The sequence below is a fragment of the Lactuca sativa genome, chromosome 8 (assembly GCF_002870075.4).
Source record: "Lactuca sativa cultivar Salinas chromosome 8, Lsat_Salinas_v11, whole genome shotgun sequence".
NCBI classification, from domain to species: Eukaryota; Viridiplantae; Streptophyta; class Magnoliopsida; order Asterales; family Asteraceae; genus Lactuca; species Lactuca sativa.
Window position 1 is genome coordinate 38,318,295 of NC_056630.2, and position 23,171 is coordinate 38,341,465.

Sequence of the window (23,171 nt, forward strand, 5' to 3'; positions counted from 1 at the left end):
GTTGGATGGAGTGTCGACATGGATAAGTGTTCATTCAAGCCCTAGAAGTCACTCCAAAAGGGTCGGCAATAGCAGGGGAAACGATTTTCAATGTAAGATAGAGGACTGAAATATGTTCGATTGCTTCGATTTAGGTGTGAGATGTTGTAATTTCCCTTGTGTTCGTGTTCAGCTCCACTGCCCTCGGCTAAAAAAAATTAATATATGATTAATTTTGGTCCAATTAAACTATACATACCATAAAAGCTCCCGAAAACTACAACCACCATTTGTGCAACTCTAACAACCGAAGCAAGAAGATATGGTATTTATGATTAGGGTTTGTAGAGAAAAGGGAAGAAGAGAATGAAGACAGATCTTGAAGCGGGGTAATTAAAAATTTTAGAATTTTAAGAGGATTTGATTTCCCCCTTGAACGCGCGTTTTGAGTGAAAAATTATAAAGTGACACTCACAGAGGACGCACGTTTTAAATAAGCACCCTCCGTGTTTGTATATTTTTTTTTGTGGGATAATAATTTTAGGGCACACAAAAATACGCGTCCTAAATTCTTCAAATTTCCAAAGATCTAACATTATTTTTAGGGCGCGCCCTTTTGCGTATCATTAATCAGCGCGTGTCGTAAAAAGCACATCATTAAAGGTCTTTTTCTAGTAGTGCCCCCTGGAAAAAAAATTAATACCAAGCGTCATTACTACAGATGCGAAAGAAGTAATGAAACAAATCGATAGTAGGAACAATGAGAGATGCATGAAAAAGCAACTCGAAGCAAACAACTTTCAAAATAGAATTGGTCTTCAACTGACAAGTATGGACTCTATACGACTCAATGATGGAACCAAAGAAAGAACAAGGGGGAACACGAAGGCCAACCTCAAAGTAATAGAGATAAAAACCAACTATACTTGATGGCGGACGGTCAATAACCGTTGTAGAACCAGGGAAAACGGCTCCGTCTTCCTCGACAAGATGATATTTCGTGGAAATCTGGTCAAGATGTTCGTAAGTAACGGAAGAATGAACCACAAGCATTATCGGACGAGACATGTTCTTAGTCTAAGCAAAATAGAGAATCGGGGCACGTAAGAGAAAAGAGAAAAAATGGAGAATTTATCAAAGAAAAACTGACAGATGGATGTGACAAGTATTTATGGAAAATGAGGCGGGAAAGCCAACCGTCTGCAAAAATACGATCAAGTAGCCAAAAACACAGATATCAAGGCGCGTGCAATACCTTACCCAATGTTTGATTAAAGAAGCAGATTTAACAACACTTTTCAAGCCCAATTATCATAAACCATTTGGGAAAAGTTAACAACAATTAGGCTGGGGCTAATTGGGGTATAGGCGCCAACCTACGTAAAGCCAGGTCGGCCAAATAACTCCATCTTAAGAAAATCCATAACCAACAAATAAGTATAGATTGGTACTCAGCACATCAAGATATTTCGACCACGTACACCAGGAATCTTCCTACCTTTTGTACATAACCTATAAAGCAGTATCCCAGGAAACATGGAACATGCAAGTTTATTTTATTAAAAGGGTCTTACCCTTACAACCTGAGGACCAAAGCAAGGCCCGAAAGAAAAGATCATGGGGTGGTTAAAGCCTCAACTATAAAACGAAGCTCGGTCTCTCCATAAATAGTAAGTAATCTTTAGCAATCTACTCAAACCCTAACCTGAAAGATGACATCTAACTTAGGCATCGGAGAGCAATACTTTCTAACCTAGCTTTGTAAATTTATTGCAGCGTGACATCTGGAGTGCTCATTTGAGGAAGCCTGCATCGGGGTGGTCAGCAACGCACCGAGATCTCACGTAGCAATAAAAAGCGTAATTAAATGTATTAAATTTTGTAAATTGAATTTAACGATTGTACTGATAAATGTTACGTCAAATGTAAAAAAAACTAAGCATGTACATCAAAATAACTACGAAAACATTAAAAAATTTACATCGAAACGTAGACGAACTCAAATTTATAACTATATGTATATAAAAAACACAAGTTTTTTTTAAAACTAATGAACGAATGTTCTAAATTGATGTTGACACGTTAACCATCTTGAATTTATAATGACATATTCATAAAAATAAACATGTAAAAATTAGTTTTTTAGTTAACAAATGAGAGATTCATACGTAGGAAATGTACATAAAATGAAGCATGACAATATAAAAAACAAATTATGTCGAAACGTAGACAAATTCGAATATAATGCATTTTTTAAAGTTAACGAACAAACGTAGGGATGAGCAAAGGAACCGACCCGCCTGGAATCGGCCCGAACTGGACCGGCCCAGGAACCGAAGTCGGCCGAAATTAAGAACTGAATCGGACCACCGGTTCCCGGTTCCTACCGGTTATTATCGTGTCTTCATTGTTGAAGCCGGTCATCAAGAAATAGCAACATACGGTTCTGGTTTTTGCCGGTTCTACCGGTTTCCGGTTTTAAAAATCAACAAGAATATCGTCTCAGTCCCTGCCCGACCTGTTCCATCGGGTTCCGGTTCCAGTACCGGTTTCAGCCGGTTCACCGGTCCAAATGTTCATCCCTAAACAAAAGTTATTATATGTGATCAGACTCACACATTGAAAACGTACATAAAATAAAACATGAACACGTAAAAAATATTACGTCGAAACATAGACAAACTCGAATTTAAACCAACACATGCATTAAAAAAAAAAGCAAGTAAGTTTTTTTCTTAAAGAAAATAACAAAACAAAAGTTCTAAATTCATATCGAAACATTGACCACCTTCAATTTATATCGACACATAAATAAAAATAAACACATAAAAAATAGTGTTTTTAGGTTAAAAACAAAAGTTATTTAGTGAAATCAAATTATATATACTATTGACGATAAACATGAAAGTTTAGAAAATTAAGGTGTGAAGATGTCATTGCACAAACTCACCAACATAAAATATTAACAAAATTACATAAATGTTCTCTATAGTTACCCATGGTCACAAACCTCATATACCAAATTACAAGTAACCTCTATAGTTACCCATGTTCACAAACCTCATAGACCAAATTACTTTCATACTAATTGCTAAAGACTATTCATTCAAGTTTTCGAAACCATTACCATATGTATAAAAAAATTAGCAAAAAACTTAATTTGTGATATTTCATAAACCATATGGACCATTTATGTAATTTTGTTTACAAATAATTGAATAAATATTTCACTAATATTATGTTTTAGGTCGAGATACAGAAACGTTAATCATAAGAGGTTTTAGAGTCGGTGGTATAACATAACACTTGTTATAGATCCTGCAACCCCACCTTACCACTCAAATGGTACGAAAAGATACTAACCTTTTTCGGATTAATTAGCCGGTGAAGGGAACTTACCTAAACAAGGAACCCACCATGTGCATCAATCGTGCTCCACAATTTCGTGGTAAATTTCCAGTTTTCCGTTTCGGCACGTGCACACACATACACGGAGTCGACATAGTGTATACGTGCACACATGCATGCCATGTTTATATTGTGACTCCAAAGAGTATAAGTACTAGTCGTGCTGACAACCTGATCACCAGAGACTAAAAGATATCATTTGTCATATATTCAGAGTGCAATATGCCGAAAAAGATTGGGATTTCTGTGATTGTGAAGAGGTTACAGAAGAGAGTTTTTGCCAGAAATATGGATGTGAAAGAAGGGCACTTTGCAGTGATAGCAGTGGATGAACATGAGGAGAGGAGGTTTGTTGTTCCTGTGGCATATCTTGAAAGGGCTTCATTTGTAAGACTACTGGAACGAGCTGCTGAAGAGTTTGGGTTTAATTATGAAGGTGCGGTAGTTATACCATGCAGACCGAGCGAGCTTCAAAGACTGCTGGCTGAGCAATCGGCAGAAGAGATGACATGTTGATAGAATAATGTGTATTTTGACTTTTGAGTTTAATAGCATTACATAACATGTATTCTCTGTATAGACAAGCCAAATACGGGTTAAACTTGTAAGTAGTGAAGAAAAGCCGGTATGGTCTTTTTTTGTTTTTTTTAAGATTAGATCAGTGGCGGAGGCATTATGGGGCTGCCGGTGCCCCAAAATCTCATTCCAAATTGCAGCTATATGTTATTGATAAGATAAGCAAATTTATCCCACAATCCCACATCGATTAATTGATAATGCTTGAGCCTCTCAGTTATTATATATATATATATATATATATATATATATATATATATATATATATATATATATATATATATATATATATATATATATATATATATATATATATAGTATATTTCACGAGTTGGTTAAAAAAAATATATCAAAGTGTAAACAATAAGTATTTTAAATAAAATTTTGAAATAAAAAATAAAAAATATATGAATTACACAATTAACTATTACATTTGTTATATTTATTATATTTATTACATTTGATATTTTACATATATATAAGTATATAAGTATTATGTGGCTTTTTAATTTTAAAATTTTTTTAAAAAAAATCTAGAAATTAACATGTGGACATTATTTATTTCATAAATATTACAAAATGACAAATGTCAAAACTATGAGAGATTAAAATGTGACAAAATGCATCTTCATTTATTATAGTAAGGTATGAGAATTATGAGGCCACATTTACTTTATAACCACCGTCTTCACCTTTTCATTTTAGTTTAATTGGCTATCACTACAAGAAATACGGGCATTAGCGGCGATGCCAGTCGCCGCAGAAGATAGGGGTGTCACTGTTAAAGGCATTAGCGGCGACATGTAGCTGCAAATACGTCGCCGCTAATGCTTCGTCGCTAATGCCAGGTTCGTCGCCGTTAATACTTCACAATCGCCGCTAAAAACACATCGCCGCTAATACTTATTTGTCACCGCTAAAGGCGTCGCCGCAAAAACTGTTTTCATTTTTTTTGTTTATTTAATATTAAAGTTATAAAAAAAACAATATAACATTTATAAAATTTGTTACAATTTTATAAAATATTAATCTACAATTTTATAAAATCTATTAGACATTGATCCACAATCCAAAATATCAGTCCATACAACCTAAAGTATTCTTCTAAACAAACATTTCATAAAATCCTAAAATTTCTACTCGTCGTCATCACTCTCATCATTTCCTTCATTATTTGGCGGTGACAATGAACGACTCTTCTAATTCTGTAGAACATGTCGGGTCCTTCAGTATCGTTTGCAACATTTCCATCTACAAATATCAATAATAGTATTATAATTTTAAAAAATTACCAAAATAAAAAAAAATACTAACATATCAACATATCAAACCATAACCAACATATCCTTATAACATTCTACTTTCCAAAAATTACCAAACTACAAAATATCAACATATCAAACTATAACCAACATATCATTATAGCATTCTACTTTCTAAAAAATATCAAACTACAAAATATCAACATATCAAGTCATAACCAACATATCATTATAGCATTCTACTTTCCAAAAATTACCAAACTACAAAATATCAACATATCAAACCATAACCAACATATCATTATAACATTCTACTTTCCAAAAATCACCAAACTACAAAATATCAACATATCAAACTATAACCAACATATCATTATAATATTCTACTTTCCAAAAATTACCAAACTACAAAATATCATTATATCAAACCATAACCAACATATCATTATAGCATTCTACTTTCCATTATAGCATTGTACTATATACTAAACAAACAATTACTAACATATCATTATAGCATCCTACTTTTTTTTGTTTTTCCATTATAGCATTATACTTTTCAACTTAAACAAACAATTACATGTGATTGGGGTGGTTCTTGTGTCATTGGTTTTTCTTAATCGTACATAGACACAACGGTAGTAGGTTTACGACCAATGCCTTTGATATGTCAGCGTCGAGCACCCAATATTTTTTCAAAACATTTTCTTGTATCACTTGGCGTTAGACAGCTTGCTAAAGAAGAAGCTTGAGTTTGTTGATTGATCTCCTGAAGTAAAGCAGTCTCTATGTTCAAAAAATTATAAACATCATAAAAATTTGATTACGAAATACCCTTGATGATATAAACACTTATATGAAAATACAAATTAACCACTTACGTATTATTGCTCGACTGCAAGACTATAAAATACCCCTTGATGATTGGAATTAGTCTTACGAAATGCTTCGATTCGAGTGATATCCTATTTAACATTAAAAATTAGATTAATTATACTTTAAATAAACAATTAAATATATCATAACTTACTTCTTTGAAGCATGCATTGATGTACGAGCTCGACCCCCCTCTGTTTACAACTAGTTGTTTTGCACGGACTTCTTTTTTTTTGACGCCGAATGCCTTAAAAATTCGGGAGATTGAAAATGTTCGATTACCTTCGCCCAATTTTCAGGTGACATAACAAGGGGGTAGTTTAGTGCCATTGGGATATCTGTAGGCCCCCGATTTGCTTAAAATAAGAATGGCCTTTACTTTTTCGGGCTCTATAAACTTTTGCAAGACTCAGATCAATGCTCTTCAACAATTGTGCACGCTCCGAATCCAAGTTAACCTTATCGAAATCAAACTTATTCAAAAACTACAAAAAGTTAGTTAATTAAATAACAATCACAACTAAACTTAAAATATTATCTAAGTTACCTTTAGATGCACAATTTTCGCATTCCTTAACGAGGGGGAACATTGTCCCAACCAGATACGTTGAAAGGGATGTTGTTCCACATATACCTCCCAATGTCATATGTGAACCAATTGGCAGGCTTCTCGACAGTGGAATATGTGATCTCCCTGTCGAAATCCAAATCCACGGGTTTTCCCTTATTTGTCTGCATCCACTTTCCTACCTCTATATTCTTTGACAAGCCCCTTCTTTTCTTTGGGAGCTCGACTGAAAAAATACAATTGAAAATATTAGTCATGATAACTTATAATAAATTAATGAAAATAGCTAATAAATATAAATATATCATAATAAAACGTACCATCCTGTTCATGCTGCCCGCGACAATAGCCTCCTAGAGGTGGTGGATCCCCAGCTCCATCACCTCCGTGACCAAGGCCCATAACATCGGCCATCACAACAAAGAATATCGCCCACGTAAACCTCATTTGTAGCCTGTAAAATTACAAGATGTACAATATGGAAATACAATATGAATACAAGTTAGTTATCCTACTAAATTATAAGATATGCAATATAGACAAACAACATAAATAAAAGTTAAACAAAAAATATGAATAAAAGTAAGACTTCAAATAAAGTTTCTATTAAAAAAATACATTTGATTTTTTTAATCAGAATCTCCATCATATACTTAAATGTCTTCTTCATCAGTATCCTAATCAGAGTCATAATCATCATAATCAGTCTCTTCATCGGAAACATTATTGACTCTACCAATTGGCGGAGGTACTTCAGTATCGTCCTCATCATCATAATCAGCATTGTTTGAGCTACATCAACATTGTTTTGAAAATATTGTGAGAAGTCGATAAAAATTCTAGCTTCAGATGAAGAGTTTTTTTGAACTACGTCAACATTTTCGGCCTCCACATTGTCGACATTTTGGACAGAGTCACTGTAAGCATTTTGGACATGAGCATTGTCGGATGGTAGATCCCAAATACTTCGATGATTAACATGCTAGACGACACAATGAGGGTTGTTGTTTTGGTTTCTTCGATGATTAATAGACTCGTGGATGTAGAACACTTGTTTGGCTTGTGAAGCATATATGAGTTGATCATCTTGGTATGCTTCGTGTTCTGTGTTGATACTTATGAAATTATCATCAAGGATATCTCTTGTATCGAACCACTTGCACCAAAATATTACAGTCGAATAATCATATGGATATTGCACCTCCATAATCTCTTTCAACCAGCCATAATATTTCACTCCATTTTCGCCCACCTCTAGAACCCTATAGTTTTGCTTTTTGCGTTGTGCATCACGACTAAGTACCTTAAACCTAACACCGTTGACTATGCATGCAGTGTAAGTATAAACATCGCTTTGTGAACCCATTGAAAGGGCCGACAACTCTTTGTGGAATTCTGAAGAGTTTTCTTTTTCCATCTGATAAACATATTAAACATATGTTGATGTGTTATGTATTGTTGATTCGTTATATTGATCAAATACATTTGTTTGTTAATTATTATTACCTTTTCAAGAAACCAACTGGGAAATTCGGTCTTTTCATCACTTTCAGGATGTTCAGATTTGAATTTTCTATATTGATCAAATATATGTAACTGATAAATGGAAAAGAGTAACAATAAATAATGAAAGATAATTAAAAATAAGAACACTTACTTGATGTATTGCCTGACTTCTTGAGATCTATTCAATATAAACCATTATATATTACGTTTTCCCCTTATATCAAGATGTTTGATTTGCGTTGCGCTGGCCGGTCGGCACTTGGACTCAAACATCCAAAACTTTGTTTTTTCAATGACAACGTCCTCGTTTTTTTCAGAGTGATTGAATCAAGTCTTCACATCTCAAAGGTACATCGAACAAAATGACAAAACTTCTCCAACAACATAACCTTCAGATATACAGCCTTCGGGCCTCGCCTTATTTCTAACATAGTTTTTTAGTATTTTCATATACATTTCGAATGGATACATCAATCTCATACATATCGGGCCTCCGACAATCGCTTCATCAGGTAAATGCAAAACTAAATGAATCATAATGTCAAAAAACGTTGGAGGAAAAATCAACTCTATCTTGCACAAGATTCTAATAATGTCTTCTTTTTCTTTCCTCATATCCTCCACCTTTAGTGTTATAGAGCAAATTTGCTTGAAAAACGTAAAAGATCTACAATTGGTGTAGAAGTTTCTTTGTCCAATAACGCTCTAACTCCAATTGGTATCAAAAGTTTCATAAGAATGTGATAGTCATGATATTTCAACTGAATAATGTTAGTATCATTATCTACCCCTTTCTTACTGATGTTAGATCAAAACCCATCTGGCAATTTAACATATCTTATAAATTGACAAAAGATTTTGCGGTCAAGTTTCTTGAATGAATAGCTTGCATGTGGTCTAGTGAACTTGTTACCCTTTTTTGCAACCATTGATTACGTCGGATATTCAGATTTCTCAAGTCCTCACGTGCATTTGATATGTCTTTACACTTATCATTCATCATAGAAGTACCCCCAAAAGACTCTTACCCATATTTTTCTCGACATGCATTACATCAAAGTTGTGCTTAAGCTGCAGAGAAGACCAATACTCGAGCTCGAAAAATATGGTACGTTTCCACTTGTTCAACTCGAATACTTTCCAATCCATGTTTTCCTAGAGAGTCTTAGGATGTTTACCCGGTTTACGAAGTAGTAGACGGCCTAGTTGCTATTGTATGTCTTCATTAGTAAAATGTCTCAGAGCGGGTCTTGTCTCGAGTTGTCCGTTAAATTTCAAACTCATCCTTAATGGATCATCATCATCTAAGAACCGACGATGACTGATATAAACGACTTTATTTACTGCACGGTACGAGGGAATGTCTTCATTGCAAGTCGGGCATGCTTTATACCCTTGTCCGCTCCAACCCAATAAACTACTACGAGCGGGAAAGTGTTTTATTGTCCATAACAACATAGCTTTCATCGTGAAGAATGTGTTTGTCGTTATGTCAGACTATTAATTTGTCGCGGTTATCGTTAGACTAAACCCTAGTAGTATTGATACAAGGTTTTATCGAAGGAAAATTGTTTTGAAAGCATCGAAGTGTTGTCTGAGTACTGAGTCACCACCTTTCAGGTGAGTGCATAGTTACTTTCATCTTACACATAGATATGAAGTATTTTATATGAATTACTTATTATGTGTGCATATTATCTGAATACTTGCTGTCTATGCTGGATGAATGATTTTATACATATTTTAAATGATTTAAACTATATATTTATTTTATATCTACAAATACTTTAGGATAAAATATGGATAGATGAAATAGTTGGTGCGTGATGAAATAATATGATGAGAGATACGTGATGATAGGAAGGTGATGATAATTTGGTGACGATAGATAGGTGATGATGAATCGGTGATGTAGGATGAAAGATACTATAACCTTGTCCGGAAATTTGGAGATGTAGTCATCTACCAGAGTATAGATGGCGACCACGGACTATTATAGACAAACTCGTGGAAACACCACCAGGCTCATAACCTGTATGTGATGAATTATGAGTTCAGGCGATGTTGTAACTACGTATTCATGCGATGATACGCTAACCCCTTACTATGAATTACGAGTTCAGGTGATGTTGTAACTACGTATTCATGCGATGATACCCTAACCCTTGTTGGGCACGTATTGAGGGAGTAATCCCTGAATCAATATTGTCTATGCGATGTAGGCGATGATCCTTAGGGAGAGTCCTTAAGAACAAACATATAAGAAAATGCGATGTAAGGAGATGAGAGGTAAATATGATGTAGGAGACGACCCTTAGGATAAATCCTTAGGGAGGTACTTAGGAATAAAGAAGATAATGGGGATGGGTAATTGGGTTAATTGTTTGATGATTAAACATTATAATTATATTATTGTGGGTGGAAAACCCTATGTACTCACCAGGTTTCCCAACCTGACCCACTCAGTTTAATTGTATCACAGGTGTCGATATAAAGCTACACTACACTAAGAGATTAAGGAGATGTAAATCACTAGTGATAATGAATGTAAGTTCTGTTTATGCGTATGTTTATGTATTGACGATGACATCCCAAATGTTTTAAAATGAATAAAAATATTTTCTTCGGAAATGCTTTGATAGTGTATTTATCATGTTTTACTGGGAACAAATTCCGCAACATTTTTATTAAAAGAGGTACTCTGATTTTTATAAAGCATAAACAAAATCGGTCTTTTCTGGCCGAGAAAATGGGGATGTCACAGTTGGTATCAGAGCATTAGTTTAAGCGAAATAGGAATATGGATTTATTTCTAGACTTAAACTTAGAATGTTAAGAAATGATTGTGAGGAGTGTGTCTTAGGTAATACACTTGAATAGACACAAGCACTAGCTTATTTTAGGAATGATGCCTAAATTGCTTTTACGTGCTAAATGATTTGTTATGCTTTATGTTATCGTTTGATCGGATCCATGGTCTGTTGCCGACCGGATCTGGAAATTTTATGTGTACAGATTTCTAAATGTTTAATTACGGTATTAGAACTGACATGTAACCTTTCGGAGTAATAAGGATATTTACACGTTATTCGTAAATAAAATCTTTCCTATCTTAATTCTTGTCATTTCGCACCCAACATTTGATCTGGTGTATAGATCAAAATGGCAAGAACCCGAAGTGGAGTCGGGAACGGAATGGAGATAGGAATCAACAATCCCTAGTGGCTGAACAAATACCTGTTGTAGTAACCGCACCTGAGCCAATCACGATGGTCGGGGTACAAGCGATGATCCAAATGATGTTGGATCGTCAAATGGAGGAAACAAGGCGTTTACTTCAACAAAATCGAGAGCAACTTACATTGCCTATTGAACAGCCCGAGCTGAATGATGGGCAGTCAGAAGGAGGAAACTACAGTGGGACGGTTGACCAAGATAACCCACCGATAGTTAGACAAAACAATCAGGATGGAGGAAATGACGGACGCGGATGCAAGTACAAGGATTTCATGGCATCCAAACCATCGAGTCTATATGGAAGCCCGACGCCGGTGGAAGTTATGGATTGGATCTCCGAGATGGAGACAATGTTTGAGAGTTGCGAGTGTAGCAACAGACAAAAGACCGCTCTCGCGGTTCCTCTATTGAAATCTGGAGTACTGAGCTGGTGGAAGCTACTAGCTGATTCAATGCCTAAGGGAGAAGCTAGTAAGATGTCTTGGGAGGATTTTCTGGTGCAGTTGATGATGCAATACTGCTCTGAGAGGATCTTCTAGAAATCAACAATGAGTTCCAGAATCTGAAGAAGGGAAGAATGAGCGTTACTGTGACAACCTAGAATTTATTCCGTCACCGTAACCCGTTTTCCGTTAATAAAACTCGTTCTTATTAAACTTTCCGTTAACATTTGGGTTAGGCAAACCAATTTATATTCTATTTTATTTTAGTGTTGTTATGAAATAAATGAAACACAAGTAATACCCTCAATTTTAATTGGGAAAAAATTTAGTTTACAACTAAGTCGGGTTACGACCACTTAATCGGGTAAAAATGTAAACCCCGTTTAACGTCAGTATCGCGTAGATTCCCACCTGGTCACAAAACTCGAACCCTATATAAGGGTGAGTAGACATCATTTGGACCTTTTACCACCTTAGTCACTCTCTCTCTCTCTCTCTCTCTCTTTACTCTCTCTCCTCAAGGCCCGATCCATCTAAAAACCGCAAGTTTCCACTTCCAAACTGTAAGTCTTCTTACCCTAGATTGTTCTAATGCTTATTACATGTCCATATAGCTCAAAAATCATCCAAATAGGGCAAGAACAAGGAGTTTACGGCCCAAGAACTCTCTTAGGCCGTAAACACCTAAAAATGTGCCAAAAATGCCCCAAAACCCTTCCTTAGCTTAGAGGCTAACTTAGAACTTACCCTTGAAGTGTTTTATGCATTAAACATTATGTTTGGGGGCTTAAAAGAGGGTTTACGGCCCAAGAACATTCTTAGGCCGTAAACTCCCTCAAACTATGCAAATTAAGCCCTATACCCCATATCTAGCCTTGGACCTTCACTTAGAAACTTTTAGGAATGAGCTAAGGACCTCAAAATCGAAGTATGAGGGGTATCCAAGAGTTCACGACCGTAAACCATGGGTTTCACGACCGTAAACTCCCAAGGAGTGATCCTAGGACCGCAAACTCCAAGGGAGTGCCCTCTTTTAACCTTAAACACCCCTCAAGCCTTGGATTAAGCCCTAGAACTATCCCTAGTGAATTAAGAAACCTTTAAGCGCTCAAACCCACTCCTCCCATGAGTTTACGGACGTAAACTCATGGGGGAAATGGTCCCTCAGCCGTAAACTCACCTAAGGTGAGTATTAGAAGAATAAACTTCATGGTGAGGCCTTATACTCTTTCATTGCAACCTAATAGCCTCCTTGCACTTGAACAAAGAGTTTTTCTTCGCATTAGGATGTTTATATGTGTTTAATTAGTGTCTTAATCACTAATTACTTGTAAACCTATGTCTCCATATGTTACTAGGGTCATAGAGTGTGTTCAAGTCTTTACTTGACACCAAACGCTTATCCGAAACTTCCACCCGATCTACTCGCTACAGGTGAGTTCATACCCCTTAATTAACCTTTTTAAATGTTTCTACATGTTTTAGGGGGGATACAAGCTAAATACAACAAGTTTCAGTATCAAATCATATGTGATTTATAACTTGTAACTAAGAAGGAATTTCTATACTTTTAGCTACTTATCAATAAAACTGTTTTAAATAATTATCAAATGCATTTTTTTCTAGGTTAAATTGTTGTTAAACTATTTTCAAACTGTGTTTAAACTACTTTTCTTTTAAACTATATCCACACCAATATATTTATATAAGTAAGACTTGAAGGACTTAGGACCGATAGCTCGCCTTATTTCTTGTTCTTGTTTGATTATGGTCTTAGGGTATATTGTTATCCGTCCGACTGTCGTTGATTTCTTAGTTATATATTATATATATTTGTGTTAGATATGAAAATCTTCATCTTACTCAGTACCTTTGTAAATCAAAGGCATGCAATTCCACACTCTATTAAACTATAATAGGTATAGTTAAGACCACTACTCGTTACCTCTATCTCTACGATACTCACTACAATTACTACTATTACAAGTTAATGCATGTTAAAGAGAACACTCTATACACTATACTAAAAGTTACTATACTATAATACAAGAGAATACACTAATCCAGAATGTAACACACTATCCCTCTATACGGCACTCTACTGCGCAAATACCATGTAACCAGAGCTTCCCGAAGGGAAAGCAACACTACATGTATAGATCTATACAGGACGGACGCCATTACATCCCCACTGTTAACTACAGTCTGAGCCGACTAGGCCCAGGGGTGGCACTACATCGCTACACTACGTATGACCGGGAAGGTCATCAGACCCTCTATTATCATTCAGTTTGGTTACATGAGAGATCACATCCATATCCAAGTTAACACACTAAGACTTAAAGTCTAAGCTAACTTCCCGAAGTAAATAAACATATATTTCTAATTGAAGTTGCAACGCTACTACAGCCATCCGGCAATACTTATCCTCATTTACATTACTTGAATGAAATTCATTATCTTATATTTATAACTGAAAGCTTCAATAGAAATACTTTTACACACTCGAAGGATTTAACTTACAGATGCTCAATTCTAGAAAATATAGGATTTTCTAGAGGTTTCTACTATTTTCAAACAGTAATTACGACTTTTACATTACACGATTTTGAACACTTTTATACAAACAACGACACTAAATTCTTATGAACTCACCAACTTTATGCTGATACTCGTTTTCAAAATGACTTGTATCCTCAGGTCAAAGATAGACAAGTACTGGTGCAGCTTTTGAGAAGATGGAGCGTATACAAGTCTCATCTTTATTTTTGTTTATACTTTTGGTGTCTATTAACTATGCAGAACACGTTTGTATTTATAATCACTATATTAATGTAATGGTTGTTGTCGCTTGTTTTTACTATTATGCAATTGTTATGATACTGTACATGACGTCCTCCACCCCAGAACGTAGTTCGCCTTTCTCAGGTTTTGGGGTGTGACGGTTACAGAATACGCTGCAAGCTTTACGGAAAAGATGAAGCTGGTCCCTTACCTAGTCCCAACCGAACTCTCCAAGTTTAACAAGTTTGCCCATGGATTACCAGCAGACTATGGTCAAATGGTCAAGCAAGCAACACTTTGAAAGCCGCCATCTAGGCAGCCAAGAATGTTGAGACCCAGATTAGGGAAAGGGGTCTAGAGAGAGCTAAAGTTGGCGAGAAAAGGAAGCATAAAGGATCTTCAAGGTCCAACAAGGAAAGAAAATTCCCGAAGTCTGGAGGAGGAGGAGGTGAAGCAAGATGGTGTGAGAAGTGCAAGAAGATGCACTTCGGAAGATGCGATGGAAAAGTGACGTGCTATAAGTGTGGTAGGACCGGTAACTATTCCAGAGATTGTACATTCGAAAACAAGAAGTGCTACGAATGTGGAAATGATGGGCATATTTCGAAGAACTGTCCAAAGAAGAACGAAGCTACAAGGCAAAATGCGCCGCTAAAGCCAAAAGCAAGAGCATTCCAAATGATCCTTGACAAAGTAGATGGCAATGCAAGGAATCAGGAGTGAAGATGGATATTCGAGGATCAAGTTATGAAGAAGTCATGCAGATAGTGTCAGGAGGTGTAGCCTATTAGAGGCATAGTATAGGTTGAACTTGAACACCTATGTAATCGTTTCAAGGAATAATATAAAACCTTCATTTTGTTATTTGATGTGTCAAATTGTTATGTGATTTTTTATGGTTAATTGGAAAACTGCGAGACTATACTTGGGACGAGTATGAGTAGGTGTGAAAGGTAGTAGATGCATATACTACCGGAAGCACATGACTCACGCTTGGATCAGGGAAAGTCACAAGGTTACCAAGAAGCTAGTAATTGATTTCGTTTTATTCAAGTATGTTGTTACCATCATTTCGGTAATGACTAAGAAAATGATTGTTATTCCGACCCTAGTATCATATCTAACTGAGTCCGACTACGATGAGTATGTTACGTGGTTCACAGAACCAAGTTTGATGTAGCATCTGACTTAAGTCGGAAGATTGAAATAAAAGATAATCAAAGCGATCGGTAGAGGTATCGCGATAGTTGCTTGTAGCTAGAAACACTGCCTTTTAAGATATGATTAGAACATGAAGAAATGTATAGTCTGTTCTGGAAGACTTTAAGATACATGAGTCTAAGCGTGGGAACATACGATGATAAGTCATTAGAATATGACACATCGGTCCATTTTAGTAATAAAATAACTTATCTTAAGTTTGTTAAGAAGAGGAAGCAGTCTCCAGTAAGGATCGAGATTGTCGCTTGAAGGTCATAATTTGGAGTCTAACGTGAGATAGGGAGCAAGTGCAAGATCAAGCACCGTCTGCAATCAGGAAGTCTTAGAGTTAGATATTCATTCGAAGAAACATCAAAGTTATGGTTATTACTTAGGATAAAGATATAACGTATGGAGTCATCATGTGAGCCCTGTTTCGCTGATGATTCTGGGACGTAATCATCCTAAGGGGGAGATAATTGTAACGTCCGTAGATCCGGGCTAGTCAATTTAGAGATAATGGGGGTCGAAAACGAATTTTCAACAAAAGATTATTTAGAATGAATAATCTTAACCAAGTTGTAGAATATGTCTCAAGGTTTCCGTACATATAAAGAATGTCGAAATCCGAGTTATAACGAATAAGTTATGACCCGTCGAAGCTTCGCGACGGAACCGGCACGACACCGGAAAGCGTAAATAGTGAATTTACGATAGAGCGAGTTTTATCCTTAGTGACCTAAATGAAAGTCGCAGAATACGTTAAACCGACAGCGTCCATAAAAAGAACGCTCAAATCTGACTCCATATGAGGAAGTTATGATTTTTCGAAGTTTCGGCTTAGCAGTGTATAGTCCGAAATTCGAATATTAGATCGAGCGGTTTTTAGCCGACACAACCTAAATGAGACTCGAAGATCTCGTTAAAAGTATCGTAACGATAAAAAGATGGACGAAAACGGGCGTTAGATGAAGGAGTTATGGATTTTTAATGGACCAATCATGTCCCGGCCTGTTAAATAATATAACTTTTAAAATAAAGTCAAAATTAGCCGACGGAGTCTAAATGAAAGTTGTAGAGTACGTTCTCTCCTTCGTGTGGATATAGAAAACGTCAAAAACGGAGCTCTTATGCAAAATATACGAATTTTTAAAGTTTAGACTCGAATTTGCGAAAATTGTTCTCGATTGATGACGTGGCATGATCTGGACTGTTGCTTGCTGATCACGCCTTGCTTCGGATGGGTGGCACCTGTCCTCGCATTACGCACCGCGTACGAAGCTTGTAACGTGTCATGTATGCCTCGCACTCCTCGGCCCAGCAAGCTCCACGTCGCACCACCCGGAGACTGACAACTCGCATCCTATCCGAAACTACGCCCAGCGTAGCCCTTCCGAACGCGCAGCGTAGTCCGAAGGCCCGCGCCTATAAATAGGCTATGAGGGCTACCAAAGAAATCACACCAAAATTCATTCTTTCTCTAAGATCTTTCTCTCTCTAGAGTTCCAACCCCCCCCTCCCCCTAAACCCTAGGTAAACCCCCTAGCACCTGAGGGAAGTCCCGAGAAAAAGGGTCTTTCGGTTTCGGAAACGCTGCTCCGACCAAAGCCCGGTTTTCTTTAAAATCCGTTGTAAGTGAGCTACGCTTACGCAATTTTTAATATAGCTTTCAAATAATTATAGTAATGTTATTAGGTCCTTAAAATAATTATTTGGGCTATTATTATGAGTTATATAAGTATCGTTTAACGCTTATATAATAGAAATAATAGTCAGACTATTAATTTGTCGCGGTTATTGTTAGACTAAACCCTAGTGGTATTAATACAAGGTTTTATCGAAGGAAAATTGTTTTGAGAGCATCGAAGTGTTGTCTGAGTGCTGAGTCATCACCTTTCAGGTGAGTGCATAGTTATTTTCATCTTACACATAGATATGAAGTATTTTATATGAATTACGTGTTATGTGTGCATATTATCTGAATACTTGTTGTCTATGCTAGATGAATGATTTTATACATGTTTTAAATGATTTAAACTATATATTTATTTTATATCTGCAAATATTTTGGGATAAAATATGGATAGATAAAATAGTAGGTGTGTGATGAAATAAAATGATGAGAGATACGTGATGATAGGAAGGTGATGATAATTTGGTGAGGATAGATAGGTGATGATGAATCGGTGATGCAGGATGAAAGATACTATAACCTTGCCCGGCAATTTGGAGATGTAGTCATCTACCAGAGTATAGATGGCGACCACGGACTATTATAGACAACCCCGTGGAAACACCACCAGGCTCATAACCTGTAGGTGATGAATTACGAGTTCAGGAGATGTTGTAACTACATATTCATGTGATGATACTCTAACCCCTTACTATGAATTACGAGTTCAGACAATGTTGTAACTACGTATTCATGCGATAATATTCTAACCCCTTACTATGAATTACGAGTTCTGACGATGTTGTAACTACGTATTCATGTGATGATACCCTAACCCTTTTTGGGCACGTATTGAGGGAGTAATCCTTGAATCAATATTGTCCATGCGATGTAGGCGATGATCCTTAGGGAGAGTCCTTAGGAACAAACATATAAGGAAATACGATGTAAGGAGATGAGAGGTAAATATGATGTAGGAGACGACCCTTAGGATAAATCCTTAGGGAAGGTACTTAGGAATAAAGAAGATAATGGGGATGGGTATTTGGGTTAATTGTTTGATGATTAAACATAATAATTATATTATTGTGGGTTGAAAACCCTATGTACTCACCAGGTTTCCCAACCTGACCCACTCAGTTTAATTGTATCATAGGTGTCGATATAAAGCTACACTACACTGAAAGATTAAGGAGATGTAAATCACTTGTGATAATGAATTTAAGTTCTGTTTATGCTTATGTTTCTGTATTGACAATGACATCCCAAATGTTTTAAAATGAATAAAACTACTTTTCTTCGGAAATTCTTTGATAGCATATTTATCATGTTTTACTGGGAACCTTCTTACCCTTGGTGTTTTTATCAATCCATCGACTCTCTTTACAAATGGGACAAATTTGCAATGACTTGTGTTCTTTCCAGAAGAGAAAACAATCGTTTTGCACACATGTATTGACTCATACCCCAAACCTAACTTCTTCAGTTTCTTTTTGGCTAGATAACATGAACGAGTAACCTTGTTGTCTTGTGGAAATGATGAATGCAACAACTCAAGGAGTTGATCAAATGAACTATCAGACCATTTTTTGTTGACCTTGATATGCATCAACTTTGCTAGAAAATCAAGGAAATAAAACGTACAACCAGGATATAACTTGGTTTCGACTGCCTCTAACAACTGTTCAAAATCATTATCGACACCGCTACCCCTTGTATTCGAGGTTCCTTCATCGATGTTGGTATCATTTTCTCTCGACTCCCACATAACATCGTCAATAACATCATCCCTCTCGTTACTTGGCGACACGACATCTACAACCGGAGGAATTAAAGGTTCACCATGATATATCCACGTTTCGTATGACCGACTGAAACCATATATACGAACATGACTTCTCATTGCTTTCGGATCCATGAAGTAACAATTATCACATTGCTCACATGGACATCTGGTTTCACCTTTACAATCTAAGTGTAACATGGATCTCTGGACAAAAGAGTCGAGTCCTAGCTGGAACTCAGGAGATCGACGATGTGGATTAGTAGTCCAACTTTTGTCAATAGACATGATGCAACTGAAACATAGTTTAGTGTTTAACGATTACTCTACGGGAAGCAAAAATCAATTAGAGTATTCTAAAGTCGATGATTCAAAAAGTATTCCAACACGGGAGTTATTTCTAGTATGATTTTTGTTAGTAGTCCAGCTTTTATTAATATTTTCCTTTTATTGATTTTTGTTAATTATAACATCATAATTTTATTTTACAGTTAATTTAATATTTTCTTTTTATTGATTTTTTTAAATTAATTTAACTTTATTTTATAATTAATTTAAAATTACTAAAAGTATGTTGCTATTAATAACCTAATTAAGCTAAAGTTGTAATGACCAACATTAAGTCACTAACAAAATTAAGCACTTTGATTTTAAAATTAACTTAATTTTATTTTATAATTAATTTAATATTTTTTTTTGTTTCTAGTGTTTTTTAACATTAATTTAATTTGATTTTATAATTAATTTATTTTATTTTCATATTAATATTAATTTGATTTTATAATTAATTTAATTTTATTTTTTAGTTAATTTAATTTGATTCTACAGGTAAGTTATTTTGATTTTCTAATTAATTTAATATTTTTTTGTTATTAGTTTAATTTTTTTAAAATAATTTTATTTTATTTTAATATTAATATTAAATTGATTTTATAACTAATTTAATTTGATTTTACAATTAATTTATTATTATTTTAATGAGTTTTTTAAAATTAATTTGATTTTATTCTATAATTAAATTAAAATTACTAAAAGTATGTTGCTATTAATAACTTAATTAAGCTAAAGTTGTAATGACCAACATTAAGTCACTAACAAAATTAAGCACTTTGATTTTAAAATTAACTTAATTTTAATTTATAATTAATTTGATATTTTCTTTTTGTTATTAGTTTTTTTAACATTAATTTAATTTGATTTTATAATTAATTTATTTTATTTTAATATAATATTAATTTGATTTAAAAATTAATTTAATTTATTTTATAAGTAATTTTATTTGATTCTAAAGGTAACTTATTATGATTTTCTAACTAATTTAATATTTTCTTTTTTGTTATTAGTTTAATTTTTTGAATTAATTTTATTTTATTTTAATATTAATATAAACTTGATTTTAAAACTAATTTAATTTGAGTTTACAATTAATTTATTATTTTTTATTGATTTTTTAAAAATTAATTTAATTTTATTCTATAAATAAATTAAAATTAGACAAAACTTCAAAAATGGTCCCTGTGGTTTCCGAAAATGTCAAGTTTAGTCCCTAAGTTCAAAAAACCTCACAGATGGTCCCTGTGGTTTCAAAACTTATAACAAATGGTCCTTTTCGCTAACTCCATTAGCTTTTGGCCGTTAAGTAAGGGGTATTTTTGTCCTTTCACTACCTAGGGACCTTTTATGAGGTTTGTATTACTTTTCTTAAAATAAATTAATAAATAAACCCATCGATGTGACTAACAGCTTCTGTAATTTGAGGATCATCAGGGCCAACTAGATAACCTTGAGAATCATGGTCCTCCAAATATAACGCCATGAAAGCAGGAATTTCTTCATTTGGAAAATCGAAATAATGGAGAAAAGTATCGACGCGTTCTTTAAACGGGACTGAAGCGTTATACGGTGGACATAAATTCACAAGACAATCCCAAGAACCCTTTTTTATATCGGACCCAGGCCAGAAATATGTTGCCGCTTTCAGCCCTTGGTTCGCGATGGTCTCCCATATGGGTTCGCCTAACCACCATTTGGGTTCACGACTTCTCGTTGTGAAGTTATCGCCTGTAGTTGGATTAGTGAATCTGTTTAATATGATTCCATGATAAGCAGGGTATAATCCGGTGATGATTGAGTAGTGATTTGGGAAAGTTAAGGTTGGGTAAACTGGAATCAATCCGATTTCAGCTTTTGTTCCTTGCTATGAACAAACAAAACAAAGATCAAAAACCAAAAAACGAAGATCTGAAACCAAAGCGATGACTGTGTGCGAAACCTGCAACTCCGCTTCTCCTTCATCATTTCTAAAACCTGCAACTCAACCCCCCATCATTTTGGATTTCTGTATATGCGATTTCAAAGTCTCTACCACCGTTTCATCAGGCTTGTTTAGGATTTTTTTTTTCTTCGATTTTCGTTATAAATCAAGAACCATAAGTATATATTTGACTTTGGATTTGGTTTCCTTTTGATATGGTGCAATGGTGCAGGTGTTGGTGATTGTGGTTATAGGATCTGATTAGTGCTTCCTTTTCTAATTTGGATTTTGATAGATTTTGTGATTTATGGTAAGGGTAAATAACGAAGGAGATAGTAGGGCTGAAGATCGAGAGAGAGAGAGAGAGAGAGAGAGAGAGAGAGGGGTGGGACCCTTGCATATTAAATTTTATTTATTTATTTGTTTATTATAAAAAAAGTAATACAAAACCTCATAAATGGTCCTAGGGTAGTAAAATGAAAAAATACCCCTTACTTACCGGCCAAAAGCTAACGGAGTTAGCGAAAAGGACCATTTGTTAAAAGTTTTGAAACCATAGGGACCATCTGTGAGGTTTTTTGAACTTAGGGATTAAACTTGATATTTTCGGAAACCACACGGACCATTTTTGAAGTTTTGTCTTAAAATTACTAGAAGTATGTTGCTATTAATAACCTAATTAAGCTAAGGGTTAATGTCATAAAAACCATCAAGTTTTCAGAGTTTTGTCGGTTTTGCCCAAAGTTGAAATTTATGTCCGTTTTTACCCAAACATTTTCGAAAAATGTTCGGTTTTACCCTTTTACCGGTGATAACAAGTTTTCCAGGTTACCATTTTACTAAATTCGCAAAAAGCCCTTAAGTTTACCATTTTTGTGCGCTTTTACCCTTAAGTTTATAATTTTTTCTTTTACACTTTTACCCTAAGATTTTTTTTTCCTAATATACATAATAATGCAGAAAAATCATTTTTATATATGAAAAAATATTTAATTAAATATTATATTTATATATTTTTTAATGTTATATATATATATATATATATATATATATATATATATATATATATATATATATATATATATTTGTGTGTGTGTGTGTTTTTGCATGGTTATACCATTTAAAAAGATAAATAATATTTTTAGAATTATGAATATGTGTTTTATAGATATAATTTTTAGAAGTATAAATACATACTTACACTTCTAAAAATATATGTATATACATATATAAACATATTAATGAATGAACAAGTTTTTTTTATTGATATGTATATTTTTAAATACATAAAAATACGTATTTGTAGTTCTAAAAACATATTAATTTGTTTTTTTACATCTTAAATCATTTATCCAAAAAAAACCTATACACACACACACACACATATATATATATATATTATATATATATATATATATATATATATATATATATATATATATATATATATATATATAAAGAAATAACATTAAAAAATGTAAATACAATATTTAATTAAATTTTTTTCGTATATGAATATGATTTTTCTGCTTGAATACATATAATGTGAAAAAAAACATAGGGTAAAAGTGTAATAAAAATTATAAACTTAAGGGTAAAAACGTAAAAAAAAAAAAAAAAAAC

At 34.4% G+C, this 23,171-nt stretch overlaps 1 protein-coding gene across 1 annotated transcript; it reads right to left on the bottom strand.

Annotated features, from left to right (window-relative positions):
* Window positions 1-21,005: 21,005 nt before the first annotated feature.
* On the bottom strand, window positions 21,006-22,419 carry LOC111914258 (uncharacterized). Its single transcript, XM_042897196.1, has 2 exons — window positions 22,381-22,419; window positions 21,006-21,491 (listed from the first exon to the last, which is right to left on the bottom strand). The coding sequence occupies exons 1-2, from the start codon at window positions 22,417-22,419 to the stop codon at window positions 21,006-21,008; spliced, it is 525 nt and encodes a 174-aa protein (XP_042753130.1).
* Window positions 22,420-23,171: the final 752 nt, after the last annotated feature.